The sequence below is a fragment of the Ranitomeya imitator genome, chromosome 2 (genome assembly GCF_032444005.1).
Source record: "Ranitomeya imitator isolate aRanImi1 chromosome 2, aRanImi1.pri, whole genome shotgun sequence".
Lineage (NCBI taxonomy): Eukaryota > Metazoa > Chordata > Amphibia > Anura > Dendrobatidae > Ranitomeya > Ranitomeya imitator.
In genome coordinates, this window is record NC_091283.1 from 55,380,086 (window position 1) to 55,399,519 (window position 19,434).

General features: G+C 42.7%; 1 protein-coding gene across 2 annotated transcripts in view; it reads left to right on the top strand.

The window, feature by feature from the left end:
* LTBP4 (latent transforming growth factor beta binding protein 4) overlaps window positions 1-10,163 on the top strand; it is a 115,554-nt gene extending 105,391 nt beyond the window's left edge. For both annotated transcript variants that reach the window (XM_069746768.1, XM_069746769.1), the window contains 9 exons: window positions 499-642; window positions 794-1,003; window positions 1,531-1,593; window positions 1,742-1,870; window positions 3,707-3,850; window positions 3,964-4,116; window positions 6,112-6,591; window positions 6,676-6,825; window positions 8,672-10,163. In XM_069746768.1, coding sequence (XP_069602869.1) covers window positions 499-642; window positions 794-1,003; window positions 1,531-1,593; window positions 1,742-1,870; window positions 3,707-3,850; window positions 3,964-4,116; window positions 6,112-6,591; window positions 6,676-6,825; window positions 8,672-8,820 — 1,622 coding nt within the window. In that variant the 3' untranslated portion in view covers window positions 8,821-10,163. The remainder of the gene's footprint in view (window positions 1-498; window positions 643-793; window positions 1,004-1,530; window positions 1,594-1,741; window positions 1,871-3,706; window positions 3,851-3,963; window positions 4,117-6,111; window positions 6,592-6,675; window positions 6,826-8,671) is intronic.
* The last annotated feature ends 9,271 nt before the right edge of the window (window positions 10,164-19,434 follow it).

Below are 19,434 nucleotides of genomic sequence, written 5' to 3' on the forward strand. Positions count from 1 at the left end.
TTTATCCTAAAATTGGCCCCATTTTCCGTTTTTAGTAATAATAAAATCGGTCAGACATGCCTTCTCCTTTTACCCTTTTTGCCAAAAAATTGGTAATTGAAGATCAAAATCCCCTCGTGTGCTTTGGGTTTGGATTAACCGTCTTCACCAAGGATGGATCACTCCTGTAAATCTCTTAATGAAACATTGGGTATATTCTCCTTTTTCGAGACCTTGTTCCGGAATGGATTAGACTGACCTTGGGTTTTGTTACTAATTTTCCTTGCAGGATACCCAGTAAAAAAAAAAGTTTACATGTATACTTACAAGCAAAAGTAACCAAAAACTATGGAAAAACAAGGTTCTTTGTAATACCAAAAAAAAAAATATACACCTTCAAACCTCCCTGAAGACTAGTCATACTCTAAAAATAAAATGTACAGTCATGTTCTGTTTTTCTCTTGGAGGACGACATGCTGAATATTGAGATACTCAACCTTGGTGTCTCCTCTCTTCCAGATGTTGACGAGTGTGAGACATTACAAGAGGTATGCGGGACGGCCCTATGTGAGAACGTGGAAGGATCCTTCCTCTGCATCTGTCCTAACAGCAATGAAGAGTTTGACCCAATGTTCGGAAAGTGCATACGGACAAGCTCCGCCGGTGAGCGGTTCCTCTGAGATCTCGCGTGTAGGACTGTGACTATCACTGACCAGACATGGTGGAGTTGACTAGCGCATGGTTTGGATATTTTTTTAATTTCTTTTAAAGTTAATTTAATGTTATCGTATTTTTTCCTTCTTCTTTTCTACAGCCCGTCCTGCATATCCAAGCAATACCGCCTTAACCAGGGTAGAGTTTGTGGCTACCCCAGGTCTTAAAGAGTGTTATTACAACCTGGAAGACCCCAACGTGTGTGACAATGTGCTTTCCAGAAACGTCAGCCAGATCGAATGCTGCTGTACAGTTGGAAAAGGATGGGGACAAGCATGCCAAATCCAGAAATGTCCCAGCATGGAATCGGGTAACATCCTGGAGACCACTTTTCTTGAAGGGCTTGTTCAGATGTAGGGATCGTATCATAGTTCATTCAGTGTCAGGATCGTAGCAAAAACATTTGATGAAAATGCCTCCAACATCAAAGGGCCATTCCCAACTGGCCAAACTATCCATTGGAAAAGTGCTGATCTTTGGGAGTACGACAGCTGGTACTCCTGATCCAGAAAACGTGGCTCTGAAATTAGCATGGAGCAGGTACAGCACACCATTCATTGTCTATGGGACAATGGCAATTACAGGGCTTTTTCTTTGGAATGATCGGGGTCCCAGTGATCAGCAAGTTATCACCTATCTTGTGAACAGATGATAACTCATACAGTTGGTAACAGTATTTTGAGTATCTTCACGACTCATTGGACAGTGTACCCCAATCTTGTGCAATATATGGCAGACCTACTGGGTCTTTTTGGCCTTCAGGCATTATTTGCCCAGGGGTCTCAATCATACCTGACACAGTTCTGGTTCTCAAGTCTTTTTTCATTTTTTTTTTAGCTGAATACCGAAGGTTGTGTCCTGATGGAGTTGGCTATATCGCGTCAGGTCAAGGAAGCAAAGGTTCGTGCTAGGAATCCATTTCTGTACTGAACTTCGACATCATTGCACAGGTTGTGTCTGTAAGATGGGACCCGCGTCTGTCATACATTGGGCTTCACTCTTTAAACTTTCCCTCTAATCATATATTTACCATGTGTTTCTATTTAAGATGTTGATGAATGTAAGCTCTTTGGACCAGAACTCTGCAAAGGAGGTGTATGTCTTAACAAGGATCCGCTATTTGCCTGCTACTGCTCAAACGGCTACTACTACGATGTCCATCAAATGGAGTGTGTAGGTAAGGTCCACACAATGCTGCACGCTGACTGCAAGAGCCACTATGTATATAGTCTGCTAATCGTCACTTAAAAGGGTATTCTCAACTCCAAGATCCTATCTCAATATGTCATAGGTGTAGTAATAATAATAATAGCAGCAAATTCATCCAATTAGAAATGTAGTACAGTTCTTCTGATTCACTATGTCGCTTAACCCATTTGCAGGGCATTGCAGTAGCTTAGATATCCATGGTTATGACCACTAACAGCTAACTAACTGTCACTATATTAGTGGTTGTAACCATGGATACCTAAGCTACTGCAATGCCCTGCACATGGGGTAAGCTACATAGTGAATCAGAAAAACTGTACTACATTTTTATTTGGAGGTATTTTCTCATTTTATTATTATTACACCTACTACATATTGGGATAGGATCTTGGAGATGGGAATACCCCTTTAGTGTAATTTCCATGTCCGCGATCATTGTCCTACAAGCCCTAACATTTAAAGGGAGTGTTGCATAGGGATCGTGAAAGATGTATGTAAACCTATATAGTGATGTATACAGTATAGAAAGCTTGTGTTAGTTTTGGCATCATAAGGAAAACTTGTATAGCAGGACAAGGGGGCGCTATCCTATTTTGACTGCTCAAATCTGAAGTGGTGCTCCTAAATACCACGATACGTGTACGGAATTATGATATGCCACTTAATGAATCAGAACCATCTTCAAAGTGGCTTGCGGCTCGCCACATATCTTACTCCATTTAGAACCTGGAGTAAAATGTGTGGTGTAAGGTCACCACGCCCCGTCACGTCCCAGTTTTGCTCATTTTGGCAGAGCTTTCCAAAACTGGTGTGAAAATGCCAAAAGTCAAAATATTTTGTCAGATTTCTGGAGTAAACACTTTGATGAATCATGACGAGATGTATTTCACATTTTACAGTAAAAACTGCGTCAAAAATAGCTACAAAAATGCTAGGAAATCTCTTCCTTTTCATTTCTTTTGAAATCCACTATGCTGTTCGTTTGAGGAGTTTTCTTGAGTTTTTTTATCTGAAGAGTTTTTGAAAAATGCACAGAAAATGATAGAACTGTACGTCAATTTTTGAGGCACTACTTCATACAGCAAGTCATAGAGGCTGTAAAAAAAACAAATGGCTTAAAAAAAATATACATCAAGAAACAAGTGGTTCAAAATATCTAAAAAATGGTTTAGGAAAAGAAAAACTGCCCCTTTCCCCCAAAAAAGAGCATTTCATGCCGTGGTTTCCACTATAAAACTTTTATCCACCTCCAAAAAAATACATTTGAGCATATTTTAACTGGTTTTGCAGCTCAGCCCAAGGCAGCACCATTCTTGCCTTGGGCCTCTGTCTGGTATTGCACTCTTATCTATGTGATTAGTCAGCAGTGACGCCACTCTTATCTGAGGGCTGCGTCTGGTACTGCAGCTTAGTCAGAAGTGACGCCACTCTTTTCTATGGCTGCTCCTGGTATTGCAGATATCCAGAAACAACTCTAGATTTGTCCATTTGTTGCGTCTGGAATTACGTCCTAACTAGAAACAGTGCCATTCTTAGTAATGGGCGGTATCTGGTAATGAAGCACCGTAATACCAGGCACAGACTACAGACATGAGTGGCGCTATTTCTGACAAAAGTACTTCTTTCTGATCTGTGACAACTTACCGAGAATGACATGGACGATAATAAATATTATAGAAAATCATTCTGCACTTGTGTGTTCTATCAATGACCAATGTAAAAAAAAAATATTGAAATGCTGATTGGATTTAGTACAAAGCTTTGTGCTCCTGATCAGTGATAGAAGTTTTCTTTTCTCTTGCAGATAATGATGAATGCCAAGAGGAAGACGTGTGTGAGGGTGGTAACTGTATTAATACGGTGGGGTCCTATTTCTGCACATGTAATCCCCCGCTGGTGCTGGACACAACGCTGCGGAGATGCATCACCAACACCAGCCAGGCTGCAGGTGAGTGGACTGCCAAAAAGTACAGCAATGTTTGGTTATGAGCAATTAGACTATGGTCTCACATGGACGATGCCTCCTAATTAGGTAATTAATTACATTTTCTTCTCCCTTAGAAAATACTGTAGCCCTGTGCTGGAGAACGGTTGGAGCAGACCTGGTGTGTAAGCGCCTTCTGATGGAGAGACAGACAACATACACAGAATGTTGCTGCCTGTACGGAGAAGCCTGGGGCATGAATTGTGCACTTTGCCCAGCCAGAGACTCAGGTACGCTCGGCTATCTTCGTACCTTCAGGGCTATAGATTTAATGAGTGCTGCAGGTCGCATGTGCGACCAGACGATCCGTTCCGCATCTCCTGGCCACAGCTGTACAGTCATGGCAAAAATGGTCACACAAGTCCCACCCACACTAATTTAACAATCATCACCTTCCATGTGGATAATTCCCCTTTAATGTCATATATGGGGTGTGGGATAGCGCTTACTGCATGTTTTGGGGGGACACTCGCTTAGCAACGGGATTCAGTCACACAGGCACAATTTTCTACTTAAACAGTCCATGCGGTTTATGATGGCATCATAAACAGAGTCATGCACAGTTCATTATATACTTCATGGAACACAATAGGCACCAACAGATGACATCACGTTGCAGCTTTACCTTAGATACTTCATATACGGCTTTAACTCACAGTTCAGACACTACACCCACTAGTCCTCCTTGACTTGTTCCCGGGGGAAGTCCGTACGCCGTATCAATGTCTCTACTCATATAGCGCACACGACATTGGTTTGCAGTCTCTAAACACGCCAGACCTCACTTCGTCCAGTTACCGTGGGAGACCACATAGTTCATTACTAACCCTCGTCAGTGCAAACAGTTCCCCAAACTCTGGCTTACCTTCCAGGATCTCCTGCTCCACACGCTGACTCCTGTCCATCCTCTCTCTCTCAGGGAAGCTGCCGAACTGGGATAACCGTCCCAGACAATGCCTTGCTCACCAGGCCACCTGACAGACCAGATCCTCCAATGCAGTGCCGTTGCAGACTCTGCATACAAGACCACTCCATGCACTATTCAGGAAGTCCTATTCCCAGAATCTTCCAACACAGGATGTGCTATTCAGGAAGTCCTTCTCCCAGGAACTTCCAACACAGGCCTTCAGGTCCACGGCCTCTCAGTGCGCTATTCAGGGATCCGATCCTACTCTCAGGATCTCCCAACACACAAGCCTTCAGGTCCACGGCCTCTCAGTGCGCTATTCAGGGATCCGATCCTACTCTCAGGATCTCCCAACACACAAGCCTTCAGGTCCACGGCCTCTCAGTGTGCTATTCAGGAATCCGATCCTACTCTCAGGATCTCCCAACACACAAGCCTTCAGGTCCACGGCCTCTCAGTGCGCTATTCAGGGATCCGATCCTACTCTCAGGATCTCCCAACACACAAGCCTTCAGAACCTACACACTCTCCCCCATGTGACCACCATGGTCACATTATATATCTGTAACCCCTCCCCTGGGTGGGAGGTGTGTGTGGTTAGTCAGACCCACCCAGCTCTCCATCTAACCCTCCAAGCCTCCCTTTACAAACTATACAAATACTTGTGGGACTACAGGTCCCAGAACAACAATATTAATTCAGGCTTACAGCACAGACTCCCTCTGCGACACATACCGAACATTTACAATCCTGCCGGTCACTGTTTCACTATCATAATCACAGATACGCCTCCATGCGCATCCCGAGGAGCACTTACAGCGCCCCCTAGCTGTAACAGGGGTCACTGCATCACATGGGGTATGAATAGCTTGCATGCATGGCCACTAGTGATGAGCGAACGTGCTAGGATAAGGTGTTATCTGAGCATGCTCATGTGCTAACCGAGTGTCTTCGGCGTGCTCAAATAATATGTCCGAGTTCCTGCAATATGTTCGAGTTCGGCTGCATGTCTCGCGGCTGTTCGACAGTTGCAACACATGCAGGGATTTCCTGTTTGTTAGGTAATCCCTACAAGCCCCTTTTACCTGCACTAATCATTTCCATTGTCATTTCTGGTATGTCATCTCATCTCCATCAAAATGAATGGAGATGAGCTGCAGTACCATGTGCAGCCTATAAACTAAAGTGGCACTGTTTCTGGTAAATAAAAAAACAGACCTTTGTTATCTAATCTGACACAGTCAATTGACAACACGAATATACATTACAAACATTGTAATAGCGTCTGGCTTGACACTCATTATTTATTTCTTTACAGATGATTTTGAGGCTCTCTGCAATGGCCTGAGATCTCCTTATGATTATGGATCTGAATACGGTCCAGGTTATGGAGTCCCGTATGGAGCTGATTCTTTTGCTAACCCGGCTCCTGGAATAGTCAGACCCGGATATGAAGCCTACCCTGCACCTCCTGGAGTGGGGTTCGGATCCCGTGTACAGCCACCCTATGGCCCACGAGACTCGGTGTACAGCCTCCCACCTTTTGAGTCCCCAGACTTTGAGTCTGATCTCTCATATCCGGATACAGGTTTAGATGAGCCAGGACCACCTTTCCGAAGACCAGAACCTCCCTATGATCCTAGACTGCGACCATCTCCACCACGTACCAGACCTAGAAGCTCTGGCTCCACGGGGATTGGATATGAGGATGGACGAAGGACACAGCCATGGAGGCCTGGAGGACTGGATGAGGATGGTCTACCTAGTTGGAGAGCAGGGCTGAGAGAAGCATATGATGGTAAAATACAGCAATTTGGGGTTTTTCTTACCAGGGCTCTATGATTTATGTGATCCCTTTATATATGCTTTTAATTTCCTGCAGATCGATATGAGCAATTTGAAGGGCTCCAAGCTGAAGAGTGTGGGATCCTCAATGGCTGTGAAAATGGTCGATGCATTAGAGTCCCAGAGGGTTATACCTGTGACTGTTACGATGGGTACAGGTTGGACATGACTAGAATGGCATGCATTGGTAAGAAAGAGGCCAGGGTTCTAAAGAACACAATGGTTCCAAAATCCAAAAAGATGTCAACGTTCCCTGGGGTACTTTGTATCTCTGGTCACGTTGCAATGTGTCCAATGCACACTGCGGTAAACGTGGCGCAATACTTCGTTATTTTAAAGGCTATCTACACCTTTGCATATTCATTGATTGTTTAATTTACTTCCGAAATACAGACAACTTTCTAATTAGTTTTCATTAAGAAATGTCTTTCCCTTTTACAGCTGATGAGCGTCTTTAAGTACTTTATCTAGCCGAGTGATCTGCAAAGCTAATACAAATCCATCAAAGCTCATGCTCTCCATCCTCTCCGTTCTTTCAATAAGGTAGCAGTGCGAGGGTTATACACAGATCTCCAAAGTCTGGAGAGGGGGAGAAATATGGTACAGTCTCAGAGAGGGCGGAGAAACAGGCTACAGATAAGGAGGAAAGCAGATGAAGAGGAAATAGGTGCAGGATAGAAGCTGTGTCGCTTCATGAACTAATGAATAAAGCAGGACACAGAGCTAACATCCCACCTATATTACTGGGAGGGACAATCCCACAAGAGAAAAATCTGAAACTAGGATTAGGCTACAAACTGCATTATCAAGAAGTCTGAAAATGAAGGAAGGAATGATTATTGAAGACTGAAATTTAGTAAAATTGTATTACCTTTACGTAACAACTAATGTGTAAAAGTAGTTTTTTCCATGCCAAAGATGTCCTTAGCTGTTAAGAATTACTGCTATAGACAAAGCACTTGTCAACGGGGCCAATAAATACAATAAGGCACCCAATTAATTGGATCTTTGTAGGGTGCACATTGCTTCTGCCTTCCAGCTGAGGGAGGGAAGGACTATTGTTTCTGAATCTTAGTTATTTGGCACATCCAATAATAACTGTACCATATGATTACAATAATATTGCATACCAAATTGCAGTGGTATAAATATTAGAATGGGACATTTCTCAGCAAACATACACCAGTGACAATGATGATATTAAGAAGCAAGTGAACACTATGTTCTTGAGGTTGATATGTTAGAAGTAGGGAATATGGGCAAAGCTGAGGCTATGAGTGACTTTCATATGATGGCTTCTCCAAAATGGCAGGTATTATGGAGATTTCCCAGTCTGCAATGGGTAGTATCATCTAAAAGTGATCCAGGGATGGACAACTAGTGAATCGATGTCAGGGATATAGGTGTCCAAGGGTCACTGATGCACGTGGAGAGCAAAGGCTAGTCTGTCTGACCTGATGCCAAAGAGCTAGTGTAGAAAAAGCTAAAATGGGTTATAGAAAATATTATAAAATAGCAAAAATATAACACAACATTATGTTCCCCTATTCTCCGATCTCCAACTGATCCAGCGTCAAAACTCTGTTCCACTGGCTTTTTCTTTTTAGAAGTGGCCAGCACATGACCTCTGCAGACAATCAGTGCCTGCAGCGGTTACCTGCCATACTACTGGCATCACCGCTCAGGAATGAGCACCAGAACTCCAATAGTTTGGTTCATGACCACTGGTCCTAGTCTAAACTGGGGGGACCACTGGAGCTTCTGCTCTGATTTAAGATGCATTTTTTCCTTTCATTCTTTTATAACATTTGCTGCTTTTTTTTTTTATAGGTCGGATAATTTTTTTTATGCTGGCTGATAACTTATTATAAATGGGGCACAATATTAGGGATGTAGTTTTAATGTCAAGGCTGATTGATGGATATTCATCCAAGGCCTCGGAATAATTGTGCAGGTAACAAGAGAAGGTTGAGAGCTGGAGTCATCAGGGTCATTGATTCGATATCCTGTGCTTTCTTGCTTCTGTCCTCCAGATGTAAATGAATGCGATGAAGCTGAGGATCTCACTCTGCTGTGCCTGAATGGGCAGTGCCGTAACACGGAGGGATCCTACGAGTGCGTCTGTCCCCGTGGCTTTGTCATGTCTCGACAACACAACTACTGTGTACCCTCCCAGGAATAATTTTCTCAAAATCCATTTCTTGGAAAACCAAAGACTTCCTGTGATGTCCACGTCGTCGTGTGTGGAACAAGGGGGGGAAACTTGCGTGTATGGCAGGAGGGAGATATTTATTTTTCTGTATATATTGCCAAAATGTTTAATGGTCTCTTTAGTGCAGTCAGTTGTGGGCAACCCCTGAAAGTTTTATATGTTAAAGAAGCACTCTTCCTCCTCCCATCAAACTCTTAATATATTGCAGTCAATTTATATAGCACTGTGTACTTACAATTGCTCATTTTGCCTTTCTACCCAGCTAATTTCTCTCTTTTCTCTGCTCAATGTAGAAACAGGAAGTTTCTTGTCCCTGCAGAAATAATTCCTCTCTCCAACTCCTGACCCATCTGCTGCCTTCTTCCCCTGCCAGGGACTTTTGCAGTGACTCATGACTCGTACAGGGAAAATTTTCCTCCTGTTTTTACATAATGCTTAGAAGGATTCAGCTAGTCAGTTTTTAATGGAAAAGAGAAGAATTATCTGGGTAGAAAGGCAAAATGAGCAATTGTAAGTACACAGTGCTATTTAATATGATGACTGCAATATATTAAGAAGATAAAAATGTTGATGTTGCTGGGAGTGCTTCTTTCATACCCCTTATCTGTGTATTTCTTTTCCTTTCAGGCACATGTGGTATCTGCTTATTTCATAAAGGACATTGGGAATGGGAGTAGTTAGAAATCTTTTATATAGTGATGCCGCAATCCATAAAATACATAAATGAAACAGTGGTTTGTAGGTCCTTGAGGTTACTAATTTTACCTTGCTGTATGGAAAGGGGTAAGATCCGCAACAGACTCCACAGGACAATTTCCATTATTGCACCATGCGGATGAGATTTGTAAAATTTTACCTACCTGCCTGCTACTGTTTTCTACTATGGATATTACCAGCACAAGTGTAGAATTTTTGGACCTACCCTTATTGTGTTTGTTATCCAGTAAGAGAAATCACACATGTAATAAAAATTTCCCCCTACCAGTAATGGCTTCTATCTCATCCAATATGCAGCCTCAGCGGTCCGTTTTTCCTAGGGATCAATAATCAATTTGTGTCTCCAGTAATAGCTGCTAACACATGACATACATTGAGATCCACCGGAGTGATCGGGCACTTCACATTGTGGGTCATCACATATTTCTAGGTCTCGGCCTCTCACTAGAGGTTATAGAATCTACATTTTCTTACGAACGAGACACTCAATTTTATTTTCTACACAAATGCGAATTGTGACTTTTATACACTTTTATAGTCATTGTTTATTAAAAAAAAATCTAATGAAATAAACTATATATGTATATAATAAGAAATTCCGTTGTGTCTGAGTTATTTCAAGGATGTATGAACATCCATTCAAATATAGATGAAATGGAATCACCTAAAGTCTCCCTCAGATACAGAAAAAGTCACACTATGAGGCAAAGACCTAAAAATATACAGTGTGATAAGAATGGTTAAAAGTACAAAAGAATATTCAAACATTGGGGAGAAACAAGGTAGAAAAAAAAACATGCTGGTACATCAAATGAGAACTATGTGACAAGGGAAATCTAGGTGTCATTGGGTTAACAACTTGCTCAGTTTTCAAAAAGCAGAGGGTGGAACATACTCTGATTGGGCTTCAGTTAAAAGAGGGGTACCACAGGGGTCAGTATTGGGCCGTTGTTTTTATAATATATTTCTTAATGACTTGTAGAGGGCATATACTGTAGAGTAGAATTTCAATATTTGCAGGTGACCATAAGCTCTGTCAGGTAACCTTCACAGAGGGAGATAATATTATATCGAGGGATTTATTGAAGATGGAGATGTCGGCCAATAAAGGGCAATTGAAGCTTAATGTAGAGAAATGTAAGGTCATGGACTTGGGCCAAGGAGATAAAAAAAATTACATGTATGTACTAAATAGCAGAACCGTGGGTATAACTGCGACTAAAAAATACTTGTGTGTATGGGTGTTCAACTTGAGTGACCAGTGCTAGGCAGCTGCTGCCAAGGCAAATAAAATCATGTGATGCATTAACCCCTTTACGACCTTGGACGTTTCCATACGTTCAAGTTGGCTGGTACTTACTGACCTTGCATGCATAGATACATCATGGCGATTTTGCGCGCACAGAGGCTGTGCATGCCCGATTGCCATCGAATGTCAGCTGATTCTGACAGCTGACACCTGGGCACCCAGTGCCAGGAGCGGTGCCCGCACCACTCCCGGCACTTTAACTCCCTAAATGCAATCAATATTGATTGTAGCATTAGGAAGGCAGGGGGTCCAAACGTACCCATGGTGACCCGGTGTCATCATAACGCCATCTGGGTCACCAGACTAATAAAAAAAGTGAAAAAGAAAGTAAAAAAAAGTTGTAAAAATATTTTTTGAAATCACAAAATAATACTAAAATATATATATACCGTATATAATGTACTCTAGTATAAGCTGAGATTTTCAGCCCATTTTTTTTTAGACTGAAAGTGCCCCTCTCGGCTTATACTCGAGTCATTGTCCCAGGGGGTCGGCGGGAGAGGGGGAGCGGCAGCTGTCACATCATACTCACCTGCTCCCGCTGCGGTTCCTGCTTCTCACTAACAGATGGTCACTGGTACCGCTCATTAAAGTAATGATTATGAACGTGACTCCACTCCCATAAGGGTGGAGCGCATATTCATTACTTTAATGAGTGGTACCAGTGACCGCTCAAAACTGGAAGAAGCTGCCGTCGCCCGGAGACCATCTGTCAGTGAGAAGCAGGGACTGCACCGGGAGCAGGTGAGTATAACAGGGAGGGTGAGCATTCCAATATTCACCTGTCCCCGTTCCACCGCCAGGCTCCATCTTCCGCATCCTCTGGCTATGATGTTCAGGTCAGAGGGCGCGATGACGTGTTAGGCCGGCATCACACTAGGCGTATGAAAATACGATCCGTTTTTTACGGCCGTAATACGCAGAAATGTTCCCAAAATAGTGATCCGTATGTCATCCATAGGCAGGGTGTTGCAGCGTATTTTGCGCATGTCATCCTCCGTATGTAATCCGTATGGCATCCGTACTGCGAGAATTTCTCGCCGGCTTGCAAAACGGACATACAATGGATCCATGGGCTCAAATATTCGTTAAAACATATATACAGTATATATACAGTCATGGCCAAAAGTATTGACACCCCTGCAATTCTGTCAGATAATACTCATTTTCTTCCTGAAAATGATTGCAAACACAAAGTCTTAGGTATTATTATCTTCATTTAATTTGTCTTAAATGAAAAAACACAAAAGAGAATGAAGCAAAATGCAAAACATTGATCATTTCATACAGAACTCCAAAAATGGGCAAGACAAAAGTATTGGCTCCCTCAGCCTAATACTTGGTTGCACAACCTTTAGCCAAAATAACTGCGACCAACCGCTTCCGGTAACCATCAATGAGTTTCTTACAATGCTCTGCTGGAATTTTAGACCATTCTTCTTTGGCAAACTGCTCCAGGTCCCTGATATTTGAAGGGTGCCTTGTCCAAACTGCCATTTTTAGATCTCTCCACAGGTGTTCTATAAGATTCAGGTCTGGACTCATTGCTGGCCACCATAGAAGTCTCCAGTGCTTTCTCTCAAACCATTTTCTAGTGCTTTTTTAAGTATGTTTTGGGTCATTGTCCTGCTGGAAGACCCATGACCTCTGAGGGAGACCCAGCTTTCTCACACTGGGCCCTACATTATGCTGCAAAATTTGTTGGTAGTCTTCAGACTTCATAATGCCATGCACACGGTCAAGCAGTCCAGTGCCAGAGGCAGCAAAGCCATCCCAAAACATCAGGGAACCTCCACCATGTTTGACTGTAGGGACCGTGTTCTTTTCTTTGAATGCCTCTTTTTTTCTCCTGTAAAGTCTATGTTGATGCCTTTGCCCAAAAAGCTCTACTTTTGTCTCATTTGACCAGAGAACATTCTTCCAAAACGTTTTAGGCTTTTTCAGGTAAGTTTTGGCAAACTCCAGCCTGGCTTTTTTATGTCTCGGGGTAAGAAATGGGGTCTTCCTGGGTCGCCTACCATACAGTCCCTTTTCATTCAGACACCGACGGATAGTAAGAGGTGACACTGTTGTACCCTCGGACTGCAGGGCAGCTTGAACTTGTTTAGATGTTAGTTGAGGTTCTTTATCCAACATCCGCAAAATCTTGCGTTGAAATCTCTTGTCAATTTTACTTTTCCGTCCACATCTAGGGAGGTTAGCCACAGTGCCATGGGCTTTACACTTCTTGATGACACTGCGCACGCAGACACAGAAACATTCAGGTCTTTGGAGATGGACTTGTAGCCTTGAGATTGCTCATGCTTCCTCACAATTTGGTTTCTCAAGTCCCCAGACAGTTCTTTGGTCTTCTTTTTTTCTGCATGCTCAATGTGGTACACAAAAGGACACAGGACAGAGGTTGAGTCAACTTTAATCCATGCCAACTGGCTGCAAGTGTGATTTAGTTATTGCCAACACCTGGTAGGTGCCACAGGTAAGTTACAGGTGCTGTTAATTACACAAATTAGAGAAGCCTCACATGATTTTTCGAACAGTGCCAATACTTTTGTCCACCCCCTTTTTTATGTTTGGTGTGGAATTATATCCAATTTGGCTTTAGGACAATTCTTTTTGTGTGTTTTCATTTAAGACAAATTAAATGAAGATAATAATAACAAATAATTTGTGTTTGCAATCATTTTCCGGAAGAAACTGAGTATTATCTGACAGAATTGCAGGGGAGTCAATACTTTTGGCCATGACTGTGTATATATATATATATATATATATATATATATATATATATATATATATATATACAGTATATATATATATATATATATATATATTTCATACAGCGCTAGATAGCAGAAAAGCCGGTAATTCAATTGTCTGCTTTTGCTATCTCCTTCCTTCCCAAACCTGACATGATATGAGACATGGTTTACATACAGTAAACCTCTACATATCCCTTTTTTTGCATATTCCTTACTACTAATGTTAGTAGTGTGTATGTGCAAAATTTGGTGGCTCTAGCTGTTTAAATAAAAGGATAAATTGCGGAAAAAACTAGCGTGGGCTCCTGCGCAATTTTCTCCGCCAGAGTGGGAAAGCCAGTGACTGAGGGCAGATATTAATAGCCTAGAGAGGGTCCATGGTTATTGCCCCCCCCTAGCTAAAAACATCTGCCCCCAGCCACCCCAGAAAAGGCACATCTGTAAGATGCGCCTATTCTGGCACTTAGCCCCTCTCTTCCCACTTTCGTGTAGCGGTGGGATATGGGATAATAAAGGGTTAATGTCACTTTGCTATTGTAAGGTGACATTAAGCCAGGTTAATAATGGAGAGGTGTCAATAAGACACCTATCCATTATTAATCCAATAGTAGTAAATGGTTAATAAAACACACACACATTAGGAAAAAAGTATTTTATTGAAATAAAGACACAGGGTGTTGTAATAGTTTATTATACTCTCAATCCAATTGAAGACCCTTGTCACCTGAAACAAAGTTAAAATAAAAAAATCAACAATATCCCATACCTTCCGTCGTTCAGTCTTGTCCCACGCTGTAAATCCATCTGAAGGGGTTAAATAATTTTACAAGCAGGAGCCTGCTAATGCAGCCTCCCCTGCCTGTAAAAACCTGGGGAATGAATGAAAGCAGGGGAACATAGCTACCTAGACTTGCGGTGCTGCGCCCCCTGCTGGCATAACCTCAGATGAACTCGAGCGTGAGAATTATTCTGAATTTTACTGTACACCGCACTAAATTGCCGGCTTTTCCATAGAACACCACTGCGTATTTCTCGCAAGTCACACTGCTGGTCCGTGTGTAATCCGTATTTTTCTCGCCCCCATTGACTTTCATTGGCATATTTTTTTCTCAATACGCTGACAAACGCAGCATGCTGCGATTTTCTACGCCCATACAATATTGTATAATACGGATGCGTAAAATACAGCAGATAGGAGCTGCCCCATAGAAAATCATTGGTCCATGTGCAATGCGTATTTTCTGCGCCTCTCATACGTCCGTAAAACTCGCTAGTGTGACGCCAGCCTTAGTGTGCGTCCCGCCCTCTGCCTGAATAGTCACTTTATATTGCAGCAGCAGATATACTGTACGGTTAATCATATCAGCATAAACTGCATGTTATGGGGCCATAATCAACTTTATGGAGCATTATATGGGCCCATCTTGAACTTTATGGAGCATTAGATGGGGCTCCTGATTCAATATGGATATTCAAAAACACTTAACCTACTGATGTCTCAATTAATTTTACTTTTATTGGTGTCTATTTTTATTTTTGTAATTTACCAGTAGCTGCTGCATTTCCCACCCTAGACTTATACTTGAGTCATTAAGTTTTCCCAGTTTTTTGTTGCAAAATTAGGGGTCTTGGCTTATACACGGGTAGGCTTATACTCGAGTATATATTGTACCCATAAATAAATTTAAAGTACACATTTGGTATTGCCGAGTTTGAAACGACCCGACCTATAAAACTATCTCTCTAGTTCACCCCTTCAGTGAATACCGTAAAAAAATGAAGCAAAACACAATGCTTTCATACTGCTGAACAAAAAGTGGAATAAAACACAATAAAAAAGGACAAATGTATATAAAAATGGAATAGCTGAAATTGTCATCTTGTCCCGCAAAAAGCAAGCCGCCATACAGCTCCATCAGCGTAAAAATAAAATTATAGCTCTCAGAATAAAGCGATGCAAAAATAATTATTTTTTTCTATAAAATAATTTTTATTGTGTAAAATCGCCAAAACACAAAAATACTATATACGGTAAATGTGGTATCGCTGTAATCCTACTGACCCAAAGAATAAAGCTGCCTTATCAATTTTACCACACAGGAAATGGCATAAAAACAAACAATTGCTGTTTTTTGTTCATATTGCTTCCCAAAAATTGGAATAGAAAGCGATAAAAAAAAATTTAATTTGCCCAAAAATGGTACCAATAAAAACGTCACATCGTCCCGCAAAAAAAAAAAAAAAAAGCCTTTACATGACTGTCGGCAGAAATATTGAAAAATTATAGCTCTCAAAATATGGTGATGCTTAATGTGTGACAGCAGCCAAACATAAAGAAACAATATAAACCTTGTATCGCTGTAATCGCACTGACCCGAAGAATAAAGTCACCAAACCACTTAAACCACATGAGGAACAGCGTGAAAAATAAATAAAACTGCAGCGCCCCAGAGATCTGGTCGTTGCAGTATGACACTCTGCCGCTTAGGGGAGTGATGGTACGTTTGATGGCACTAAAGGAGTTCTGACCAGGTATCACAAACACACATGACACTTCACACTCCGGCCACCAGGGGGAGTGGTTCTATCTAGTAGGCCACTCTTCACACTCTGGTAAAACTGGGGGTTGGACAGGAGGTTAGACAGAAAGAGCCCGGGAGAGTTCGGGAGAGGACCTGTCAGGGGTGGGATCCTGACAGCGGTCTAGAAAGAGAACAGATCGTTACGGAGCCGCACCTGCACTACCTTGCGGCGGTATTCTAAGAAAGGACACGAAGCGAAGTTGATTGTGGAGAAGTGAGAAGCGGGATCACAGTGTAAAGGAGATAGAGCCAGTAGGAGTCGTGCCGTGAGACCGAGGCAACATCCTTCTGAGGCGCATAGCGGTGGCCGGAGCACCGAGAAAGTAAGAGACTTTACGCATTACTTCAACACGGCAGGACAGTTAATTATAGGTTGGCTGTCTCACCTAAATCACCTAAGCAGACAAGGGAGGCAACTGTGGGAGAGGGGCATCTCTAGGGTCCCAGAATAACTCCAGGCCTACCCGTCATACGGGTGCGTTCTAACCATATCATCTGGGGGACGAAGAGAGAGAGAAAGAACAACGAACACAGACACAACAGTTGTGAGGACTATCCCATGGTGCTCAGCAGGGAAGGACTACAACACACAGGTGCTAGTGGGTAGGCACTGATTTCCACCTGCAAAGGAAACTCTGGATGTGCCTTCGGACCGGCCGGTCTCAGCCAGCCCTGTTAGCAGTGCTCTGGATTGCGGATCCCAAAGCCTTCAGTAAAGAGGTAAAGAGACTGCAACCCTGTGTCCTTGTTATTCATCGCGCCTCGCACCACGCATTACACCATCACCTTTCATTGGGCGCCCCTTAGCAGGGTCACGGACCGGGTCTAGCCACCGTGACAACCCCAATACAGAGACTGAGGGGCCCGGTATCGAGAACTCGTGGCCCTGTGTCTGGGGGCGCTCCAAAACCAATTCTTCACCTGCTGTTGATTTTGATTTTTTCATTCTGACTCCCAAAGATCGCAGTAAGGATCGGCGCACATTTATCCTGCAATCTGCGCTGAGCGTTTACACCGGGGTTTCCGTGTAAATCTCTGAAATACGCGATTCAGATGGAACCCCCGGCAGAAGATTTGCTATAACGAGGCAGATGGAGGCACTGTGGAAGCCATCTGGCGGCCTATGATCTGGCGCTGTCCGTCATTTTAGGCGTGCATAAAAGAGCAGTCATACACAGTTTTGTGCACTTCTGAAAAGAAGAACAACGCTGAACAGAGGTCAGATGGAGACCAGCGTAACTCTTCTGCTTTATTATAGTAAGTTGATCCCTTGGATGTTTAATCTGAATCACGTCACTCTGATATTTAGATGGAAACCCCAATTTAAGTGCTCATGGTAGAGCGCAGGATAAACGTGATCCCAAATGCTATGTAAAATGTTCCCAATAAAAGCTTCAACTCAATCCACAAAAAAAAAGCAAGTCCCCACACAGGTCCATCATCTATCAATGGTTACTGGTCGTACAAAGGCTTTAGAAAAGTGAAATGGCGCCTCACCCCTCAAAAGAAATTCAGCAAATTCTGCACTCCCAAATCCAAATGCCCCATCCCTTTTGAGCCCTACAGTGTGCCTAAACCACATTTAGCATCCAAATGTTTGGCATTTCTGTAGCGATGACAGCCCGCCTAATTTATGGGTGCATGTCTCCAGAATCATGAGGTGAGCACAAAATACTGGTCTCTACAAAGTACTGGTCACTACAGTGCAGTTTGCAATTTTCACTCAAACATCCACTGCTGTTGTTTCTGGGAAACACCCATTGAGTCAAATTCGTCACTACACCTGTAGATGAATTCCCAAACGGGTATAATTTCCAAAAATCGGGTCACTCGAGAGGGGATTTTGCTTTCCTAGCATTTAAGCGCTCTGTATATGGAGTTCGCAAACTATTCTAGGAAAATTTGAGATCCAGGAGGCAAATAGTGCTCTGCCCCTCCCAAGTGAAGCCGTATGGCTAAGCAGTACTGTACAGCCACAAATGAGATATGTCTACATTCAGCAGAAATTGTGGGACAAATTTTGGTGCCATTTCTGCCCATTTCCCCTCCTGAAAATGTAAATTCTGGGGCTAAAACTAAATTTTGGTGTTAAAAAATGGTAATTAATCTTACCGATAATTGTATTTCCAGGAATCCATCCTGACAGCACCATGGAGGACGTCCTTCTTATACGCAGTGGGACAGGAAACACAAGAGTTTAAAAGGACCCTCCCCCTTCCACCCTTCAGTGATTTTCCAAAGTAACATCTGGATGGATGCAAACAGAAAATTTATTTTGAACATAACAAGATTAACACCAATGTTACTTCACATAAGTATAACACGTATTCACATTAGGGAGGGAACTATCCGTGCTGTCAGGATGGAGTCCTGGAAATACAATTATCGGTAAGATTAATTACCGTTTTCCAGGTCACCACCTGACAGCACCATGGAGAAGTACCAAAGAAGACTTCCTAGTTCTAGGGTGGGACTACCGCTTGAAGCACTTTCCTGCCAAAAGCTAACTGAGAAGAGACTACGTCTAATTTATAGTGTTTTGAAAAGGTGCTAATGTTAGACCAAGATGCCGCTTTACAAATCTGATCTACTGAGGCCCCCCCTTTTTCGGCCCAAGACGTGGCCATAGCCCTGGATGAATGAGCTTTAAGGCTATCTGGAGGATCTTTTCCCTGCACCTGATAAGCCGTGGTAATAGTGGATCTAATCCACCTAGCAATAGTGGATTTTGATGCCTTCTTTCCCCTATTAGGACCCCCGTACAGGACAAAGAGATTACTATCCTGTCTCCAGGCCCTAGTCATGTCCAAGTATTTCAGCACCGTCTCCCTAACATCTAAGTTATGGAAGAAGGCTTCTTTTTGATTTTTAGGAAACTGGCAAAAAGACGGAAGAACGACCTCTTGGTTAATATTTAATACTGAGGCTACCTTGGGAAGAAAACCTGGGTCAAGCCTCAAAACCAACCTATCATCAAATATCTGCAGATAAGGGTTCTGGATGGATAGGGCCTGAAGTTCCCCCAATCTTTTGGCTGATGTAATGGCCACTAAAAAGACTGCTTTTAGGGAAAGATTAGCGATATTTATATCCTTGTCTATATCAAAGGGCTCTTTGCATAATACATTAAGGACTAAGTTAAGGTCCCAGGGAGGGACAGACTTCCTGATTAGAGGTTTCAGCCTCGAGACCGCTCTAGAGCAGGGGTCCCCAACTC